This window comes from Lissotriton helveticus, chromosome 4_1, assembly GCF_964261635.1.
Source record: "Lissotriton helveticus chromosome 4_1, aLisHel1.1, whole genome shotgun sequence".
Taxonomy (NCBI): Eukaryota; Metazoa; Chordata; class Amphibia; order Caudata; family Salamandridae; genus Lissotriton; species Lissotriton helveticus.
The window spans coordinates 784,397,319-784,420,015 of NC_136063.1; the positions used below are offsets into that span (position 1 = coordinate 784,397,319).

Consider the following 22,697-nt stretch of genomic DNA (forward strand, 5'->3'; position numbering starts at 1 on the left):
CAACAAATTTTCAATTATTCCAAAATGTAACTGTTAGTTTCTATAAAGAAACCTTCATGGATTTAGACAAATGACCCCTTTCTGAATCCAGAATTTTGTCTACTTTTCGAAAATGTATAGCTTTCTAGGATCCATTATTGGTTTCACACTCATTTCTACCATTAACTGGAAGGAGGTGGAAAGCTCTAAAAATAGCAAAAATAGGCTATGTCCCAGAAAAATGCCAAAACTGTGTGAAAAATGTTGGTTCTCTGACAAAAGACTGCCATTCCCTAAACGCTGAGAAAATGGAGATTTCAGCCCCACAAAACCTTTTTTGATAACATTTTCAGGTAAAAACCCAGAGGCTTTCATTTGCAGCCCGTGTTTCCCATTTTTCTGAAAAAAACTAAAATTTCACTATATTTTGGTTAATTTCTGGGACCCCTCCAAGGGAATCCACAATCCCTGGGCACCTTTAGAATCCACATGATGTTGTAAGAAAAGGACCCAAATTTGGCGTGGATACTTTATGTGGTCAAAAAGTTACAGGGGCCTAAGCGCGCACTTCCCCAAATCGCCAAAAAAAGGCTTAGCACAGGAGGGGAAAAGGCCTAGCAGCGAAGGGGTTAAAGCTTGTGGGTAGAACGAACTTGGGGAAAATGGGGATCTTGCCGAACTTTATCATTCTACTTAAAACTATACCCCAATCCTTCCAAAAAGAGTGGATTGACAAATTACAAGGGAAAATGTCCAGTTCCATCTGGGCCAAATAAAGGGTAAAGATTTCATGGAGAAACCTACAAAGGAAGAAGGCCAAAGGAGGCCTAGAGCTACCCGATTTCCAATACTACGCAAGGACCTCACAGCTAAAAAACTGCAGAATTCTAGCGGGAGAATGAGAGGACCTACAAGAATCAGAAATAGGCTTGATGTTCTGTACAATGGTGAAGGATGTGAGAGGGGGTAACTCACACGTTCTCTACAAATTTGGAGATAAACGCTTCTTTAAGAAAATCAGGCCAAAAGCGCTAGTCAGCAGCCAGGCTCTGGATGCAGAACAGGAAAATTACTGGTCTGTCATATTACAGTGACCATGCCCCAGTATGGGATTCCCCGTGCACCCCAAAATGCCTGGAAGATAACGAGCAGTAGAAAGATGGGGGTAGTTGATGCAAAAAGGAAAATTGGTGTCTTGGGACGGACTGATTAAGATCACTGGGAAATACCTCTCGTGGTATAAATATCATCAACTGAGAAGTTGGGCCCTGACAGTGGAAGATAAGTGATACTCAACAAAAGAGCAGGAGGAACTGATTTACAACAGAGCCCCAAAGAAAATAGAGATTGCATTATAGTATTGGTCGATATTAGACCTGGTGGGTGGGAACTTCAACTTACAGATGGACTTATGGGGAGATGTCCTACCAAATGGTAAGTTACAGGACATATGGCAAGTATCAATGACTATGATTTATGGTACAGTCAGACCTGCTTTTAAAACAAATAAATCATCTGTTCACTTTACATAGGGTATAATTGACCCTATGTGGGTTGGAAAGAATGGGCAAGAGAAATTAATCAATCTGTGTAAAGTGTGGCACAGAGAGAGCAGATGACATCCACGTTTGGAATGTCTCCCCATAAGGTCTTACTGGGAAGATGTGAGCAAGGTTATCGAAACATTTTTAAGAGGGAAATAAACATAAGCTTGATGCTGGCTATTTTTGGGTAAATAAGTGGCCTGAATACAATGGATGCGGAGGAAAGGAAGCTTCTTTTTTATTTTGCTCTTCTTACTAGAAGGGAGATCTGTAAAAAGTGGTTGATAAATACACCACCAGCCATGAATGACTGGGTCAGCACTGTTAGGAATGTTATGGAGTTGGACACCACAGACAGATAAAACAAAAGAATAAGGATGTTGCAACCTCTGAGAAACTGGGTGAATGTAACTACATACGAATGCTAGCTTTTTTCACACTATTGCTAAGAATTTCAAGAGGGCATTGGAAGAACAAGACTTGTCTGATGATTATACCCACTTCTGATCTCAGCACTAGACCTTGGTTGAGAGAATCCGATAACCGCTATTTACCACAATGGAATGTTGAATACCGAGCTCCCATCCGGTGTGGCAGCGAAGGGTTAATGGTGTAGGGAGTATGGTGTTTAAGGATGTGTTGAATGAGGGCAAAAAAACTCACTCCATTAATTTGATATTTCCACATAGGACCAGCTAAGATGATTAATATGTACTGAAAAACATCTTTGAATTTCCTTAAAGCCAAGAGATTGGGGGTATGTCCCAGTATTCACACAACACCAAATATCCCCTCATCGCATAACCATTATGATAGCCATATAAGAAAAGTGGTTGTGCTTCAGCATGCCTCAATTATACCTGACACAACAATTTAATACAGCTTAACTACATATTTTATGCATTCATGCACAGGATCAGGTGGGTGTCTTTTACACACTGATTCATATTTTATGTCCATGTGTAAGATATGCACCCATCCATTGTAAGCAGCAATGTCATGTGTTTCATGGTGTGGAATATGCAGGCATGGATTTCTGTGAAATGTATATGTGTGGACATAGTTGTTTTGTATTAGAGGTTGTGTTAAGTAAAGGCTGCACACCTTTAACATGGTGTGCCGGCTTAGACCATCTCACTGTACCCTTTTACAAGGGATGCAGTGACCCCAAGCAGCAGTGAATCCGCACTTACCCTGGAAACAGTGCATTAGTGAAAGGTGGACTGACTGTTTGAAGCAGCTAGTCCACCTTTCACTGATGCAGACGACCTGGTCTCAGATGTAAAGAGGAAAGGGATCTACCTGCAAGTGGGTGCAGTAATAACTGCATGCAAATAACACAAGGGCTCTAACGCGGTCCCTAGGAAACCCAAGTCCACCTCAAAAAGGGCACTATTGGAGGAATTATTGGCACTCTTGGGGTGACTTTTGTCTGTGTGCCTCCTGACAGCTTCTTTGCCTTTGTACTATAATTTGGTGCGGTTATAAAAGTAAAGGTAAAAGCAAATGGGCCACACCGCCAGGCTTGGCACATCCTATATGGTTGTGCTTTAATACAGGCCTGCGAGATTTGCATTACAGAAGGGGCTGTACAAGCGAACGTGGACTCAGGAAGTTTTTCGACCTCCTTCCTCTAGAGGCTAGGAAGACGGTAACAGTCGCTTTGGTGACGTCGCGGATAGACTATTGTAATAGTCTATATGCAGGTACTACAAAAACCACCACACATAAACTTCAAATGGTGCAGAATGCCGCAGCTAGGTTAGTCCTTAAATGGCCGAAGAAATCTTCTGCATCATCTGCACTAAATACTCTACATTGGCTCCCAATTAACAAGAGAGTCCTATTCAAAATACTGATTATCACCTTTAGAGCCACCCATGCTCTGGGACCAAAATACCTACAGCAGAGATTCGCCAGATACCATCCCTCTCGCAATCTCCGTTCATCTAGCTCTAATCTCCTGTCAGTACCTAGGTTCAGGCTCAGCACGAGAGGTGGCAAATCCCTACCAGTACTCGGAGCAAAAGCGTGGAACACTCTTCCCCCCGCCCTTCGTGCCCTAGACAAGGAAAAAGACTTCAGAAAGGGACTGAAAACCTGGATTTTCAAGCTACAGGACTCCTGCGTTAGAGCACTAGTGTAACAGTTGGGTGAGTTTCCATCCACTCCCTACCTGTTTCCTTCATCTCTGAATCAGTATCTGGCGCCTTGATGCTCCTTGGAGTGACTGCAGCGCGGTACAAATGCTATGTTACATTACATTACATTACATTACATTACGTGGCCACTTCTGTAATACCAAAGTGCACAAGGAATGCTAAAAGGGGTTGCACACACCTGTTGATCCCACGGGTCACTTGTTTTAATACGGCCCCAGATGTTTATGCCCGACTGTAACTTCCTGTTTGTGCATTCACACCCTTAGGTTTAACTGGTATGCATTCTTAGAAAATTGATAGAGCAGGTGTATTGAGATTTAATGCAGTCCCAAATGGTGGCATTGACTGTAAAAATGTTGTTGTATAATCCATAACTCATGTACGATACTGACATTTATGTTGTCCTGGAGATTTTATTATTATTTTGCGTAATATGAATTTTGCAGGTGCAACATACATAAGATATGAATTTTTATAAGATCATTTTCAAGACACATTAAACACTCATACGACACTTTCTGCATAATATGAGTAATTTAGGGGCTTTTTCAGATTCAAAATACTTGCAATAGGCCATTCTTAATTCATTGATTTGCACCAGTTGTATTCAACTTTCATGAAAGCAATGTAGCTTAGAAAATCATAATTACTCCTATTGCTCCCCATTACAGCCAGGATACAACTTAAAATCTGCTGCAAAGAGAACTAAACAGCTGAAAATCACTGCTACTTGAAGTTCAAAATTCAGACCATCCATTGTCAAAACGCAATTATTCACTTCTGCATCAGACCTCCTGCCTACCAAACTAAAAAGACTAACAGGGGCGTAGCTCCGGGGGAGGGGGGGTGTTAGAGGGTATTACACTACCCTAATAATTGCATTTTCAGATGAACAGTTGAGTTCAGGTATTTTCAGTTGGGTATGGTGAGGTGTCCGTCTGATTTCTTCTGTGATTTCTTTCATGCACAATATGACAAAAATACACACACTCTCATTTCTGTTTTGAAAGTCCTAAAAATTGTTGCTTATTATACAATATATTGTTTCTCTCCTTTAGTACTCCTCCCAATCAGCATATTTCTCCATTTCCACTGCCTCTAAAGCCCCTCTCATGCACCCTGCTTGTCGTATAATGTATTTTAACATTATACGCAAGCGTGATTGTCTGGAAATCTGAATCTCACTCCCCCAATCTTACTAACCAAGCTACGCCCCTGACATCTAACTACTATTACCATGTAAAGACAGTGACCCAAGACACGTGTATCATCCTTGAATGCAACACAAGAAGATGATGGACGGAATGTTAAACATTGTTGAACAGTCACCCCCAGTCACAGATCTGGGTTTAATCCATTGTTATTTTGTACGCCATTCCAGTTTGGACCCAGCCATATGTAAATTAGCTGTGGCCCTCCTCCCCATGGGAACCGGAAGACAAGCATCCTAGGACCGGTGTTGTGGTATCCCCCCATATGAGCCAGGCTAGCTTGAATCCAGTCGCACAGCAAGCAAGGAACCAATGTCTGGGCATACCCTTAGCCACTTAGTACTATAATTCAGCGTGGTTATAAAGGCTAAGGCAAGACTGATTTGCAAATGCCTGGGTCAAAACTGGGGTGGCATAGTGAGCCAACGAACGATGGATTATAACCAGATCTCTTGACTGGGGGTGAGTGGTTGAAAAGTTTCAGCACTCCGTCTATCATCTTGTTGTGTTTTCTATGTTTGCCCTAAATAGCCATGGGTATGCATTGGCCACTTAGGGCACAGTGAGCTGCATTACACTGCCTGGCGTCCGGTTTGAGTCTGAGCGCTGATCCATTGCGCTCAGACCAATCACTACGCTGCATTGCAGCATTGTGATTGGCTCAGGAGAGCCTGTGTGGCGGGTGCTTCCTGCTTTCGGCTGGACTGCGTAGGAAGAAAGAAGAGGATGCAGGGGAGGCGGCAGCCGGCCGTTCTAAGGTAAGTCGTTTTTTTTATTAATTAACCCCCCCAGTTCCCTCCACCCATGCTATCCAGTAAATAAGAAGACGCTCATCTTAAAGCTGCACATAGAAGTTTGGGAGTGACCCGGAGCAAAGGTGGGACATATCGAATCAATATTAAGGTGCTCAATTAGGCCATGTATTGTAGCATTTGTACAGCGATTACTGCCTCTATGTGGGACGCTGAAGTACTTAACCAACAGGCAGCAAGCTACACCTTGTAGGGTGTGTGGTTGGAAGGGTGTTGTTTTTGTTTCGACATTGTGGAATGTGTTTTCAGGTCATGCATGATGACCATGAGGTGCAGTTGTTGTGTTATGGGGAGCAGTGCTGGCAATGGTATGGGTAACAGTACCAGACCTGCCAACCCACACTGTGCCATTGTGTGTCACACAATTTCAGCTCCTTTTACACAGTCACCCGGTGAGGAGTTGTAATCACACTGTGGCAGGCAAGGCGAGCTGAAAACCACTGCAGAGAGTAAACTTCGAGCTCATCTTTTGAGGCTGCTTGCAGGTGGTGTCCATTAAGGGATGTGAAAACACACCAGGACATCAGCAGCAGCCTCAACAACCTTTTGTACCCGTTTTGTTAATGGAAGGCGGAGGTTGATGGGGACATAGGATGGGGCCTCGGGAAGTTCTTGGCATAAAGCAACACCCCCTACAAGTCACGTCCCCTCCTTACATGGCCCATTTTGTTCACAAGTTGGCAGGTATGGAATACATGAGAGATCGACCCACAAATTCTAATTGTAATAAGGACAAAAACACATAGGCAGCCACACAGCACCAGACTCGCCATAATGGCAGTAGGATGCTCAGTGTTTGTACAACAAAAAGGAGGGATTAATCAGAAAAGGCCCAAGGATCCATATGCCAAAATGCACCGGGCAGAAATAGTGTTGAATGAGTAAAACAATGCAAATAGGACAAGAATTGGCATTGGCGACATAAGCGCTAGCCATGCACTTATTTATAAAGGCAAGGATACTGCTTACTGATGAACAAATACACCCAATGAACAAGGAAGGAACTGAAGAGCAATCGAGGCTGGCAACCTGAGGAGAAACTGTTAAATATTTGAAAGACCCTGGTTCCACCTACTCCTGATCGGGTGATCATGGTTCGAATACCAGCCAGACGGGCACCCTGCAATTCAAGGTTGAGAGAACATTGGTTGGTTACTGCCCTGACAGAGCAAGATTGGCCTGATTCATATTGGCCTTTTGTCCTTATCCAACCAAGCACACCTAACGCTTTTCTTAGATCCCAGAGACCGTTGTTCATTCTAGTTTGCATAAGGAGCCATTGTCCTTACCTTATAGAATTTCCTCTCAAAATAACTTCTGCTTTCATTGTTAGTAGTAAATGACACATGAGGCTAAAAAAGAGCCAATGTGGTGAAAGGAGACATACCCTGCTTCCACTTACAAAAGCAGCCTGGCACTGATTTGGCTGTTCAGTCTTAGCCCAGCTCTTCACTGACATCTTTTACATGTTTTTACAAGTTAACTTTCCTCCAGATTTCCTATGTTTGGTCCTGTTCTATTTTCTCCTTCCTCCGCCATTAACTCTGCGCTCAAATCTAACAAGCTGCCTCTGTCTGAAATAATAATAACCAGTAGGTGTAATTTCCTTTTTTTAGAGAACTCCTAATTCAAATTCTCTGAATGCTGCCTCCAGCTAGCAGAGAATTGTTTTGAGCTTGCTGGAATACTGCAGCCCAGTTCTTCCCTGGGAGACCAGAGCCTTTGCTTGCCTTGTTGATTAAAAAACTCTAGCTTTGGTCCCATAGGCACATTTTAGGGACAAATCAAACTAAACATTACTCCTTTAAGACTGATCACAATATTGTGTGCCAGCCTGACCCATTCCTGACACTTGGGGGCCAATTAGGGTGGCGGGCGGATCGCCACCGCCGGCCTGGCGAGGGCGTTCCGCCCGCCATCCGTGCTGGAATGACCCCCCGCCATAATAGTATGGCTGGGGGGTCTGCGGCGGACGGAAAGACCGTCTGACGCTTTTCCGCCCCGGTCGCCTTGAGACCGGGCGGAAAAGGGTTTATATGGTGGCGGTGTCTATCAGACACCGCCAGTCATATTAGGATGGGCAATTTTCAATGCCTTTCTATGGCGGCAATGCCGCCAAGGAAAGGCATGCAGAGTGGGCCCCCATGGACTCCGGGGGTGGGGGGTGCACATGGGGGGTACCTATGGTACCTCCCTGCAGTTCCATGCACAACATGGCAGGCACCGCGCGGTGCCTGCCATGTTGTGCATAGAAGTGCATGACAGGCCTCCCTAACTTTGTGGCGGGCGTTGCTGAGTGCACCGCCCGCCACAATGTTATGGATGCAGGATGCGCCCGCCACTGTGGCGGGCGCTTCCTAATAGCACCCACGGGACCCCCGCCCTTATGGCGGGCGATCCCTTTACACAACGGGATGGTGTGCGGACGAAGTCCGCCCGTCAACCTAATGGACCCCTTGGTTCCATCATGCTGAGCCTTCTTTTTGCAATTATTTAGCCCACAATCTGCCCTATCTGCATGCTGAGTCCTGCCAGCCAGGACAAACTTAAACTACCCCTCTACCACTTTAGGGCTGGTTTTGACCTGGGCTAGCCTTGCTGATTCCTATGCACTTGGTTCCATCCTATTGACCTTCCCCATTACAAAGATATGACCCCAGTCTGCTTCTATCAGCTTCAGAAGATCAAAATATGCCAAGCCTTGGCTCCCAGGAAAAATCTAATTACTCCCTATCACTTTGATCACAATGTGGCATTGCAAATACATGACCCACAGTCTACTTTTATCAGTATTATAAGTATTGTGAGAAGAGACATTTATGGTTTTTGAAGTGCATCTATTGAAAAGCTCTGGACCTAATTCACAAATAATTGTTTATAAATTAGGGCTAGATTACACCTGTAAAAATGGTTTTATTTTTTTATTTATCACACTATAAATTGCTCTTGGCTCAAAAGTGTAAGGTCACTCTGCACAGAACATTAGTGTTACATCAAAATGTGGTAACAATCAATGAAACGTAAACAGAGGGAGTCTATGAAAGGGTAATATAGAAGATGTATAAACAATGGCAGTGTTCATGAATGATAAAGCAAACACAAGGAGATAATGGACAGAGGGCTGAAACTTTTCAGACATTCACCCCCCGTTACAGATCTGGTTGAATCCATCATCATTCTTTAGCTCCCTTCACCACCCCAGTTCAGACCCAGCCACTTGCAAATCAGTCTTGACCCTGTTACTTATAGGAATAGTCCAGCCCGAACTGCCAAGCTAGGTCCTTCCTGGACGGGAAACGAGCATCCTAGGACCTGTTTCGGGTACTACCCCCTCATCAGCCAGGCTAACTTGAATCCAATGACACTGTGGGCTAGCTTTTCAACATACCCTTTCATGAGTAATGCATGGGCATGTTGTGCTTTCTATGTTTTCTCTAAGTGGCCAAGGGTATGGTAGGAACATGCAAAGTGCGCATGAACTGTTTGGTCGACCCAAGAGGCCAGCCAAACAGTACCTATGCACTTTGGGAGTGCAAATCAATCCTCCCCTGCTCTGACCAGCGCAGCCCACCCAACACTGCACACAGGCCACTGACTGCATGCAATAGGGAAAATAAAATGGCAATAACGATACATTGTTGGCATTTTATTTTTCCTTTTTGCTCAGTGGGGCAACGCTCCTCCGCATTAGCGGAGGAGCCGCCCCTATAATCAAGACTTCTGTCACGGATAACCTCATCTTAAGCGCATCCTGATTTTCAAGCACACCTCATCATTATTTGAAAATCAAAGCAAGAAGCAAGGTAAACATCTATATATGAGTTACTTGTTTGAAATATTTTGTATTTACTAAACATCTGCCATACATTAAAACCACAGCTTCGTCTATATGTTCTCATCCTGCCTGCTCAGGCACCCTGCGACTGTTTGTGATGTACAGAATGGCCTGTTGCAATGATTTTGTGCTGCTACAATAAATATATACACGCGTGGTCCATAGTTAAATTCAATAAGCTGTTCGGACCTGCTGCGAAGTATTTACTGGAAAGAAATATCGATGTTATCCTGCGAGAGCACATTGCTACACAGAAGAAAATCTCAGATCGCAAATTAGGAGTATTTAACTGCCTCTCTTGAGGTTCTTGTCCACACAGCGCTGACGTAAAACGCCTGGAATCTTCTCAGCTAAATCCCTAAAGGAATTCGGGTCCTTGCTAAAAACCTATCTGTTCTATTGTGCTATTTGTTCACGCAGGCTCTAGTCTCTACCGCGCCTAGGGACTTTTATACATGTTCTTATTTCATTCATTCATTCCATTCCATTCATTCTTTCATACAATAACAAAAACATAGAATTATCTGTCTGAGAGATGATGTGCCTCCACACATGAAGAAGGCAGTTAAAATATGACACAAGCAGGAGCGTAGCTTCAGTATCGGTGTTTGGGGTGTTACATCCCCTAAAAAATGTATTTTCTAGTAAAGAGTTGGGAACGCGTGCTTTCAGTCGGGAATGGTGAGGTGTCTGTTGGATTTCACCAGGAATATTTACATACAGACAAAAACATACACAAACTCTCCCTTTCTCTGTTTTGAAAGTCTTCAAAATGTTTTGTAAGTTTATATAATACTGTGATTTCCCTCACTTAGTAGCCCTACCAATCTGCATTTCTCTCCCCATTCTACTACCCCTTAAGCCACACTCTGCCATTGTATAATGTACTTTAACCTTATATGTCAGCGTGATTGTCGGAAAATCTGAAGCTCGTCCCTTCCCCCATTCTTACTGACCAAGCTACGCCCCTAGACACAAGTGCAAAATAATTACCTTGAGTTTTATTTTGCATCAAATTACCCTCATGTTCTTTGATTTATGTAAATATAAACGTATTATTAAAGATTCCGCTTTTAAGACAGTAGAATATGGACTTATAAACATTGTCTCCCTAAGAACAGAAACTTTCCGCATCCAAAACGATTTAACATTCTTTTATTTATTTCTCTTGACACTTTAGCAAAACAGGAGGTCTCACATTTTAAACGACTATTCAGTATATTCTGTTTTCAAAAACATCACGCAAAGTTAAGAATGAACGTAGAGAAAGGTTGATGTTATGCAAACATGTTGGCAGTGGTCCAAGAAACCCCTGTCAATCAGAAACAGTCAGCATTTTTTATTTGACAAGAATTCAGTGGGGAAAATGACCATATGTTTTCGAGCAAACATGGATAAACCTGGAATCCCACGAGTTGGCTTGTAGGGGAAGGCAATGCCAAAAGTTGCTGTAACAAGCATTGGCAAAGCCAATAGTTCTCGATTATGTGAGAGCTACTGGCTTTGGCAATATGTTGTAGGCATGTTGTACATCAGTGTGGCTGATCTTCAGCATGGCTAAAAGTGAGTGGAGTGGGGTGGGGTAGATTGGGATAGATTAGGGGCTGGGTAGATTGTGGTGGAGTAGGTTCGGTAGGAGAAGGTTGGGGTGGGGAAGTTTGGAATGGGGAGATTAGCATAGACTGGGGTTGGGTAGAGTGGGGTGGGCAGATTGGGGTGGGGTAGGTTTGAGTAGGTGGATTGGGATTGATTGGGGCAGGTTGGGGTGGGTAGATTGGGGTAGGTTGGGTAGGGTAGATTCGGTGGAGTAGATAGTGGTGGGGTAGATTGGAGTGCAGTAGGTTTGAGTGGGGTAGATTGGGGTACATTGGAGTGGGGTAGGTTGAGGTTGATTGGAGAGGGGTAGATTGGAGTGTGGTATACTGGGTATATTGGAATAGTTGGAGTGGGGCAGATTGAGGACTTTGGGGAAGATTGGAGTAGGGTAGATTGGGGTAGATTGGAGTTGGGTATACTAGGGTAAATTGAAGTGGCATATATTGGGGTAGATTGAGGTAGATTGGAATGGGGTAGGTTATTGTGGAGTAGAATGGAGTGGGGTAGTGTGGGAGACTGGGTAGATTGAAGTGTGGTGGATTGAAGTGGAGTAGGTTGGTGTAAATTGTAGTCGGAGTGCAGTAGATTGGGTGGTATAGTTTGGAGTGGTGTAGATTGAGATAGGTTGGGTGAGGTAGATTGAGGTGGGTTAGATTGGGGTGTGATAGATTGTAGTGGTGCAGATTGAGCTAGATTGGGGCACATTGGGGTAGATTGGAGTGGGGTAGGCTGGGGAAGATTGGATGGGGTAAACTGGGGTCAATTGGAATGGGTAGACAGGCGGAGGTTGTAGTGGGGTCAATTGTAGGTGTGTAGAATGGGGGACAATAAGGGTAAATTGTAGTGGTATTGTTTGGGATAAATTGGAGTGGGGTAGTTTGGGGTAAATTTGAGTGGGGTAGACTGGAGTGAAATAGAAGGGATAGACTGGAGTGGGGTAGGTTGGGTGGGGTACATTGGAGTGTGGTACACTGGGATGGGGAAGATTGGGTAGGCTAAATTGGGAAAGATAGAGGCCTGGTAGATTGGAGTGGTAGTATATTGGGGTGAGCAGAGTGAGGTAGAGTGGGGTGGGGCAGATTATGGCAAATTGGAATACATTGTGGCAGATTAGGGTTGAGTAGATTAGTGTGGGGTAGATTATATTGGGGTAGCATGAGTGGGGTACACTAGGGCAGATTAGAAAGGGGCAGAATGGGGGAGGTTGGGTGTGGTAGATTGGGGTTGGGTAGAATGGAGTGGTGTAGATTGGTGTGGGTTAGACTGGAGTGGGGTAGATTGAGGTAGATTGGATTGGAGTGGAGCAGATTGGGGTAGAATGGAGTGGGGTAGATTTGGGAGGGGTAGTTTGGAATGGGGTACAGTACAGTAAAGTGTATTGGAGGAAATAGGGATAGACTGGCCTGGGTTATATAAGGTGGGGTAGATTGGAGTGTGGTAGATTGGGGTAGGTTGAATGGGGTAGATTGGAGTGGGGTAGAATGAAGTAGATTTGAGTTGGGTAGATTGGGATAAATTGGAGTGAAGTAGATTGGAATGGGGTAGATTGGGGTAGACTGGGTATGGTAGATTGGGGCTGAGCAGATTGGAGTGGTGTAAATTGGCTTAGATTGGAGTGGGATATATTGGGGCTGATTGGGCTAGTTTGTTGTGGGGTAGATTTAGGTAGATTAGAATGAGGCAGCTTGAGTGGATTGGAGTAGTTGGGGTGGGGTACATTGGATTAAATTGGCGTGGGGTGAATTGGAGTGGTGTAGATTGGGGGTAGATTGAAGTGGTGTATATTTTAGTAGGCTTGATTGGAGTAGATTGGAGTGGGGTAGATGGCGGTGGATTGGAGTGGGCTAGATGGGGTAGACTGAAGTGTTGTAGATTGAGTGGTTAGATTGGAGTGGGGTAGATTTGGTGGATTGAGTGGGGTAGATTGGAATGTGGTAGATGGGGTAGACTGGAGTACGGTAAATAGGGAAGATTGGAGTTGGGTAGAATGAAGTGGGGAGTAGGGTAGATTGGAGTAGTGTGCAGTAGGATAGATTGGGGTACGTTGGAGGGGGTACATGGGGTAGATTGCAGTGTGGTAGATTGCGGTAGATTGGAGTGGGATTGATGGGATACACTGGAGTGGGATAGATTGGGGTAGGGTGGGAGATCTTAGATTGAGGTAGACTGTGGGACAGACTAAAGTAGGGTGGAGTAGGGTAAACTGGAGTGGGGTGGAGTGCGATGAAGAAGGGGCGCAGAAATACCTGGAGGAAAGGGGAGGAGCAGTAGTGTGGTGAAGAAGAAGGGGCAGCAGTACCATGCGGTAGTAGGAGCAATTATTACGATGAAGTGCACGTTCCTTATGCATTATTAATAGCTGTGTAGCCAATTTGTTCTGAAAAGTGAAAACAGTATTTTCCGGCCCAGGACACATCTATCACATTGCAGGTACATGGAGAAAAACTCAACTATCCAGTTGTAAATGCTTGGCAACTGTTTTAAATGTAGTTTTTTTTTAATAAAACATATTTATTTTGTGTAATTTTTTATCTTTGCATAAAATCTGTGATGCTCCAGGAGAAAAACTGTAATATTGAAAAAATCAGTTTCACTGCCTGTAATTTCTTAGTATCCCGTAACTTCAATGTCGGGAAAGCCGTTTCAGGGTTCATTTGTATGCCCATAATGCCATGGGCATATATGCCAGTTTAAGCTGCTTCTTCCTTTTTTTATTCTCTTTTAGCCACACCAGTGATATGTTTAAGAGTTGGCAGTAGACAGCGCAGAGGGCATGGGTAGTGGGCCCTAGCTTTCAAATTTATTTTCACTTTAAAATCTTTTCAGATTATGACTTTATTTACCGATCTGTTTTATTTGAGCTGTAATGCACTTTCTGCCTGAAAAACATTACAGCTTCTCTAGTTAGCTGGTCTCCAAATGTGAGGGGTAAACAACAACAACAACTATTGAGAAGGAAGGGTGGGGGTTGGGAGAAGCAACATGGATATTGAGTGGCATGTGTTTGTTATTGTAAAACAAATAGGAACAGAACCTAAATAGCAAACACGTATTCAGTGGTTAAACACAATTAAAGGGTGGTGGAGGTACAGAAAAAACAGATGGGGTGGAGGTGTTAGACAGAAAAGAAGCAACATGGGTGGGAGGGGAAAAGGAGCAACATTAATGGGGCGGGTGGTAAGGGAAAGGAGCGAGTGAAAACACAAGCACTGGAATGGAGTGCTTAAACACAATTAAAAAAGTATCTCGAAAAACGGCAGCAGTGGATGCACACAAGTACTTGGTCCATGCTCTAGGGGAGGGCCAGACACAAGGAGAGGCATGGTACATGCATGTCATGACAAATGGGAACAATGGATATGAGACAAGTGTGGAAGCGAACAAATGGTAAGCCTGTGGCGGGCTGTAGCCCACAAACTGTAAACAACATATCTTGAAGGGACAGCGCATGCACTGTCTAGCCGAGACCACACATTATACCTCGTTTCATACGATTATGCACCAGGATGAGGGTCTCTATTGTTAGAGTGTCAAAATAGATACTTAAATGTTAACACAAGAAAGTAACACCCAGAACCATCACAGCAAACAAGAAGCACAGTAGTAGCAAAAAAATGAAAGATTTTATTAATAAAAGCTCTATCTAGCCATCTAACCCATGGGTCTCTCCAGTATTTCTAGTACAACATAACACTTGCATTTAAAGACATATTAATAAACTTTGTTACATCATAACGAGGTGCACCCAGCGGTGGCTCAGCAAGGATAGCAAGGACCTTAATGCAAGAACGAAAATGAGGTTCTATCTACTGGTTTAGCAGTAGAAAACATCTGTAATTTAGGTGCAGTGGGCCCCTAATACATCGGTGCCCCGGTGCAACTGCACCTGCTACTCTATTGTTAGCTACCCCACCAGTAACGAAAACTGATGAAACAATAAATCAAAAATATTAGAAAAGTAATAACATATATTGTGTTAAATATTACATTATTGATAGAGTGCTCCATAAGAAACATGTAGGTCAGGTAATACATAATTATTAAGGGAGCATTGTTCACTTTGTGGCTAGAAGCACAAGGTCAGAAAGTAAGGCTTGAAATTGTAAAAATTAGGTACATCATACCTTGACAGAATGGGAAGGTGTTGGATCCGGAGCGACACCGATCACACTGTTGTCCGGTCACTCCTGGTCGACACTCACACTGTCCTGTCCCTGGATCACATGCACTCTGGTAGGATCCATCGATTGAACACCGGCAAGCTGAACAGAAATATTTTCACAGATATAAATATTCTAATTATCAATTCAGATTGATCAAATTCACTGTGGCAAACGATTCTTTCAGGATTTCGAAACTGAAGCATCAGGTTCTGGTGATATACAAGAGCACATGCAAAGTGTTCCCATGTATTAACTGTCGAAAATATAAACTTCGAAATTATGTTCACTCGGATTGTTAAAATGGGGACAAGCAGACAGTGCGGTGCGTCCATTAGGGGCGTTGGGGCGTTGCCCCCCAGCCCGTGCCCCCATCTCCCTCGGCGTCTCTGAACTTAAGTAAACTCTCAGTTTACTTAAGTTCAAAGACGCCGAGGGAGAACTGACAATGCATGTCAGTCAGCATAACGTCGGACCGCCCACCCCTTCAGAGTCTGAATGGGGTGGGCGGTCCTGCATCATGCTGACTGACATGCATTGTCAGGGGCAGGCAGCAGCACAAGTGCGCATGACAAATGTCTCTTGATTTTATTTTGTGCATCTTTGTAAATACGTAACCATGTACATATTCTGCATAATATAAATGTCACTTAAACTCACCACTCACCCACACCAAAATGTCCCCCACACTGTCCGAAACCCACGCCAATATGGCCGCCTTGCTGACCATGCTGAGTCCCTTGTCTATTTCCAAACACCACATGCTGAGTCCCTTGTCTATTTCCAAACACCACTTTATCTTCACTTCACTCACGAGCACTCCAGCGATCCCCGCCCATCTGAGCCCAGAATTGCCATCGAGCAACCCAACCAGGAAGTAAGTACTCGCTAAAGCGTAGCTCTCTCGCCTCTTCCGGAAACTTTAAAACCCTTCAGTAGCTGTAACTGTAATATAAATTAATTTCAACTATTTTCCCTAGTGAGACACGATCGGTCCGGTCTCCTATGAAGAGGCTTTCTTGCCCTGGTTTGGTAATTATATTGCGTGTCCTTATTATGCGATTCAATTTTCACTTTAACCCTCGTATTTACCCCTCTCTACCCGCTTTTTGGCAGGAAAATGCTCAGATAATTGAGTACCCCACCATATGTCCCTTGATATTGGGCACCGCCCCCTGGAAATAAACAATGTTTGGACCTAAATCTGGTAATTCGTACGATAAGCATGTCATTTAACCGTCTGTTCACTACTGCGCAGCATGTTTATCTCACTCGAGACCTCACCGCGGAATCTTAAATAAGCTTGCCCGGGTACCCGCCCCATCCGTGCACAGTGTCCAGAAAACAATGGCCCCAAATCAACCTGCACGTCACCTTTCATTTCAATGCAGTGAGACGTATTTGCGCATTACAGACCCGCCCGGCATTGACGGCATGAAACGCCATGATCCTAAACCATTTCACTTCACGTGCTTCTCTTGTATATACTTAGGCACAGTAACTGTAAAACAATTCGTTCATTTTATTTCATGCAACACCCCTACCAGTCCCCCCACTGCGCCGGAAATCGCATGTGACTTCACTTGATTTTAATTGCCATCTGTTGCACATGGAAAACACACTTTTGTTTTGGATGGTCAGATATGTTACATGCTAATGCTAGTACTTACCCTTGTTTTCATTTTTCCTCCCCCTTTTTTCCGAAAATTTGTATGTATAAATATATGTGTAGGCCAAAAATTGCCTAAAGATTTTCAAGACAAGCTTTTTTATTCTCTGTCCTGAAGATGATGCCACTCATTTCACAATAGGCATCGAAACGTCGTCGACATTTTAGCGTCATATGTAAAATGAAAAGTATAAATTGTATACAATGATGCTTCTAAAATGTATTTTTGTCTGTTCACTGAACTACTAGTATACAGACCGCCTTGTTCGTTCTAACCCCATCCCCTTGTTTTGTCTTGTCCCCTGTGGGTTGCTGGCTGCACCCACTGTGTAAAAAATCCCCTTTATTCTTGCTTATCACTTTAATTAAAATTCCTGTCCGGCTGGACAAAGGTCATACATACTATTGAGCGTATGTCTATCATTTTTGCGAAAGATCCCTGAACTACTAGGGACCCCTGTTTTTTGTAATACGTTACTGCCCAAGGTCCCTAGTGCTATACCTTTGGGTTCCCTTGTTTTGTATAAAATAATGTAGCGCAACTGCCGAGTTGCAAGGGATTGTGAATCCTCACCCCTTTTTACAAGTGGGTTCTCCAGTAATTCTCCTCACTTTCACGGTTGCACCTACACACTATTTCTCCTTCCTAGCCAGGCATGTCTGACCACCCACCCCTCTACACTCTCGAGTACATAAATAAAATTCTAGGAGGCCCATCACTCCTCTCTGATTCCTCTGAAACACCATCTGAGACAGGTACCACAGTAGTTGAGGAACTAGAGAAAATAAAGAAAAAGGAAGTAAGACTAACATTAATGATAAAACTTCTTACAGACTATCTCAAAGCCAACATAATACCAGTCGGTCTCCAAGTTCGAAATATTCCGGGGGTCTTCACGGACAACCCGAAGTATTTAAACGGATTTAGCTACATTAGCACAACCTGTTCCAGGCACTGGATGGTGCTTGGAATTGATATCGCTACAGAGGAGCTGGAAAAAGCCATTGATGAAATTCGTGACCTAGAACAACAACTTAAAGACAAGAACACTAATACAGAAGCTAAGAAACTTCTCGAAAAAATAACCAAAACTATTGAGGAATTCCACAAACTTGAATTTAACAAGAAAGCCACCAAAGTCAAAAAAGACATTAAAAACTTCTCACAGGAAAGAGCATACCCTTACTTAAATAAGGAATATTATATCAACCGTTCATATAGTGGCCCTCAAAACCAAAGACCTTGGGGAAGGTTCAACAGAAAACAAAACTTTGTAGGTTTTTCTGACAGCTCGGGGGACTCTTCTGAACAATCAGATCCAAGTGATAGCCCAGGTCCCTCCCATAGGAATTTTTTAGGGCGAGGCAGAGGCCAATCAGAACCCCCAGGGGCAGGGAGAGGCAAACAGCCCCAGAGATGGCCCAGTCGCCAGAATCCTTCAGGCGAACGGTTCACCCGTCGACAACACTACCAATGGTAGACGGTAGTCAAATTCCTGTTCCCCAAAATGATGAAATGTTACCAATTTTTAATCTTGCCTCACATGAGCTTTCGGGTAATGAATTGTCATTACTCACAAAAGGTCTTTCATTTGTCCCAACTATTCGCCCTTACTTCATTGATGCTCAAACCGAGCTCTTAAGATTTTTCAGAAAGATCAGACTTCACAGTTTTTTTCTGTTGAACCCTACCCCCATGAAGCATTCGAACACTCCTTTCAAACAACCATCGAAATTCTCACCTACCGGCAGCATGGTCCCCCCGGAAATACCAACCTTTGAGAAACTTGTTCTCAACGACCTTGCCGCTTTAGAAAAACAAAAATCATTTATTCCGTACAATATCACAATTGAAGAAAAGAAAGCCCTGACCACCTTGAAAAATAACCCCTCCATTGTAATAAAACCAGCTGACAAGGGAGGGGGTATTGTGATTCAGGAGATGGATAACTATAAAAATGAGATCCATCGCCAACTCGCTAATACCGAACACTACTGCAAACTACCACGTAATCCCACAGAAGAAATACAGAAACTGATTTCCGAGGTTACCAATGATGCCCTAGAACAGGGATACCTTTCCAAGAAGGAACATGAGTTCCTTAATACTAAGGCTCCCCGGGTACCAGTTATCTACTGCTTACCCAAGATTCACAAGAATTGTGAATCTCCACCTGGTCGCCCAATAGTCTCGGGGTGCGGCTCTGTCTTGGAGCCCCTCGGGCACTATATTGACTATTTTATCAAACCATTTGTCCCTGAGACCCTATGTTATATCAGAGACAGCATGTCAATGATTAATATGGTTGAGGAATACCCGTTTGATCCCACATCCAGCACCATGTGCACGCTGGATGTGGAATCTTTATATACCAACATCCCACAATACGAATCACTACGCGTGATTGAAAAAGTTCTCAACACACGCCCGCGCCCACACAATGTTCCGTCTCTATTTATCCTCCAATTATTGGAGATTTGCCTTACCAAAAATTTCTTTCTATTCGAGGGACAGTTCTATGGACAGGTACGCGGTACATCTATGGGGGCTATTTTTGCTCCCAACCTGGCAATTCTGTACATGGATAATCTAGAGACATCCTGTATATTGACCGAATCAAATCCTTTCCACAGTGGCATTGCCCTGTGGAAATGATACATTGATGATATCTTTATGATATGGAGCGAATCATTCGAATCGATAACACACCTATTACATTGGCTACACAACAACAGTAACGGCTTGAAATACACACTGGCCACGAGCAAAGATTCAATACCCTTCCTGGACTTAGAAATCAAACACACAGAGGGCCGTTTGACCACCAGCCTCCACAGAAAACCCACTGAACGAAACACCTTGCTGAACTATAGCAGTCACCATCCCCGGGCCCTCAGAGACTCGCTCCCATTCTCGCAATTCCTCCGGATACGCAGAAACTGCTATTTTAAACAGGACTATTTCTCTGAGGCCAGAACCCTGAGCAACAAGCTCAGAAATAGGGGATACCCGCGAAAGCTAGTACGGCGTTCTCTCAAAAGGGCTTGGTACTGCCCCAGAGAAACCTTGCTAGAACCAAAACAAAAGAAAAATCAGGATAGACTTGTGTGCGTGACCACCTTCACCCCAGCTTCCAATGCCATAAGGAAAAGTGTCCTTAAACACTGGCCTGTGTTAAACGCAAGTACATTAAATCTGGAGCACCCTATTTTTGCCTTCAAGCGAGCAAAAAACGTTAAAGATCACTTGGTAAGGGCATCCCTACCACAACCTAACCTAAAAACTACAATCAACGATGCATGGGGTTTACCGGCACTAACAGGCCATGTTAAATGCGGTAGCTGTGTAGTATGTGACTTTACCATTGAAGGAAAAACATTTACCTACGGCACAATCACCTTTGAGAGAAAGCACTTCACTAATTGTAATTCTTCCAATGTAGTGTATGCCATATTTTGTCCATGTTTGTTGATATATGTCGGTCAAACTAGCCAAAAGGTAAAGTTGCGCATCGGACAACACCGAAGCAGAATCCGATGCAACACCCCTAATGCTCCCCTCGTTGAACATTTTAAGGACAAAGGCCATACTGAAAATGACTTAACTTGGACAATCATCACCATGGTAAAACCACCACCTCGGGGAGCAGATGTATCGCAATTATTGAATAAGGAGGAACTTCATTGGATATTGCGTACCAACAGTATCCATACAGGACTTAATCGCCTTGAAGATTGGGCATCCCTCCTGTGATCAAATGAATCCTTGAACAATTTTATCGTAATCCTTACTTCTTTCAGGCCTACACAAATGTCTCTTGATTTTATTTTGTGCATCTTTGTAAATACGTAACCATGTAAATATTCTGCATAATATAAATGTCACTTAAACTCACCACTCACCCACACCAAAATGTCCCCCACACTGTCCGAAACCCACGCCAATATGGCCGCCTTGCTGACCATGCTGAGTCCCTTGTCAATTTCCAAACACCACATGCTGAGTCCCTTGTCTATTTCCAAACACCACTTTATCTTCACTTCACTCACGAGCACTCCAGCGATCCCCGCCCATCTGAGCCCAGAATTGACATCGAGCAACCCAACCAGGAAGTAAGTACTCGCTAAAGCGTAGCTCTCTCGCCTCTTCCTGAAACTTTAAAACCCTTCAGTAGCTGTAACTGTAATATAAATTAATTTCAACTATTTTCCCTAGTGAGACACGATCGGTCCGGTCTCCTATGAAGAGGCTTTCTTGCCCTGGTTTGGTAATTATATTGCGTGTACTTATTATGCGATTCAATTTTCACTTTAACCCTCGTATTTACCCCTCTCTACCGGCTTTTTGGCAGGAAAATGCTCAGATAATTGAGTACCCCACCATATGTCCCTTGATATTGGGCACCGCCCCCTGGAAATAAACAATGTTTGGACCTAAATCTGGTCATTCGTACGATAAGCATGTCATTTAACCGTCTGTTCACTACTGCGCAGCATGTTTCTCTCACTCGAGACCTCACCGCGGAATCTTAAATAAGCTTGCCCGGGTACCCGCCCCATCCGTGCACAGTGTCCAGAAAACAATGGCCCCAAATCAACCTGCACGTCACCTTTCATTTCAATGCAGTGAGACGTATTTGCGCATTACAGACCCGCCCGGCATTGACGGCATGAAACGCCATGATCCTAAACCATTTCACTTCACGTGCTTCTCTTGTATATACTTAGGCACAGTAACTGTAAAACAATTCGGTCATTTTATTTCATGCAACACCCCTACCAGTCCCCCCACTACGCCGGAAATCGCATGTGACTTCACTTGATTTTAATTGCCATCTGTTGCACATGGAAAACACACTTTTGTTTTGGATGGTCAGATATGTTACATGCTAATGCTAGTACTTACCCTTGTTTTCATTTTTCCTCCCCCTTTTTTCCGAAAATTTGTATGTATAAATATATGTGTAGGCCAAAAATTGCCTAAAGATTTTCAAGACAAGCTTTTTTATTCTCTGTCCTGAAGATGATGCCACTCATTTCACAATAGGCATCGAAACGTGGTCGACATTTTAGCGTCATATGTAAAATGAAAAGTATAAATTGTATACAATGATGCTTCTAAAATGTATTTTTGTCTGTTCACTGAACTACTAGTATACAGACCGCCTTGTTCGTTCTAACCCCATCCCCTTGTTTTGTCTTGTCCCCTGTGGGTTGCTGGCTGCACCCACTGTGTAAAAAATCCTCTTTATTCTTGCTTATCACTTTAATTAAAATTCCTGTCCGGCTGGACAAAGGTCATACATACTATTGAGCGTATGTCTATCATTTTTGCGAAAGATCCCTGAACTACTAGGGACCCCTGTTTTTTGTAATATGAGTGGGGAAGGTTGGCAAATTTTTCAGCCGTGCCCACTCATGCGCACTTGTGCCTTCTCTGTCTTGCGCATGCCCATTAGGAGAGCCAGAGTGGTCTCCTAATGGGCAGGCGGGCGGCGAGTAACTGTGCCCTGAGTCAATCCGGATGCTGCTCCAGCGCCAAGATTGGCTGAGGAGGGCGGGGTTGCCACTCCAGTGAAGGCGCCAAGGGCCTAGAAGATGCGTCGCTGAACGGCGGTCAGGTAAGTTTTCTTTCTTTATTTTTATTCACTCCCCGGCCCCCCCGCGCGAACCCCCCCTCCCTCCCCCCAGTATTGCGATGCAAGCCGCGATTGTGTGGGTGCGTGTGC

At 43.9% G+C, this 22,697-nt stretch overlaps 1 protein-coding gene across 1 annotated transcript in view; it reads right to left on the reverse strand.

Annotated features, from left to right (window-relative positions):
- Positions 1-22,697, reverse strand: part of LAMA3 (laminin subunit alpha 3) — a 1,062,926-nt gene that overhangs the window by 618,536 nt on the left and 421,693 nt on the right. The window contains exon 16 of the mRNA XM_078687418.1: positions 15,264-15,401. Within this exon, the coding sequence (XP_078543544.1) occupies positions 15,264-15,401 (138 nt within the window). The remainder of the gene's footprint in view (positions 1-15,263; positions 15,402-22,697) is intronic.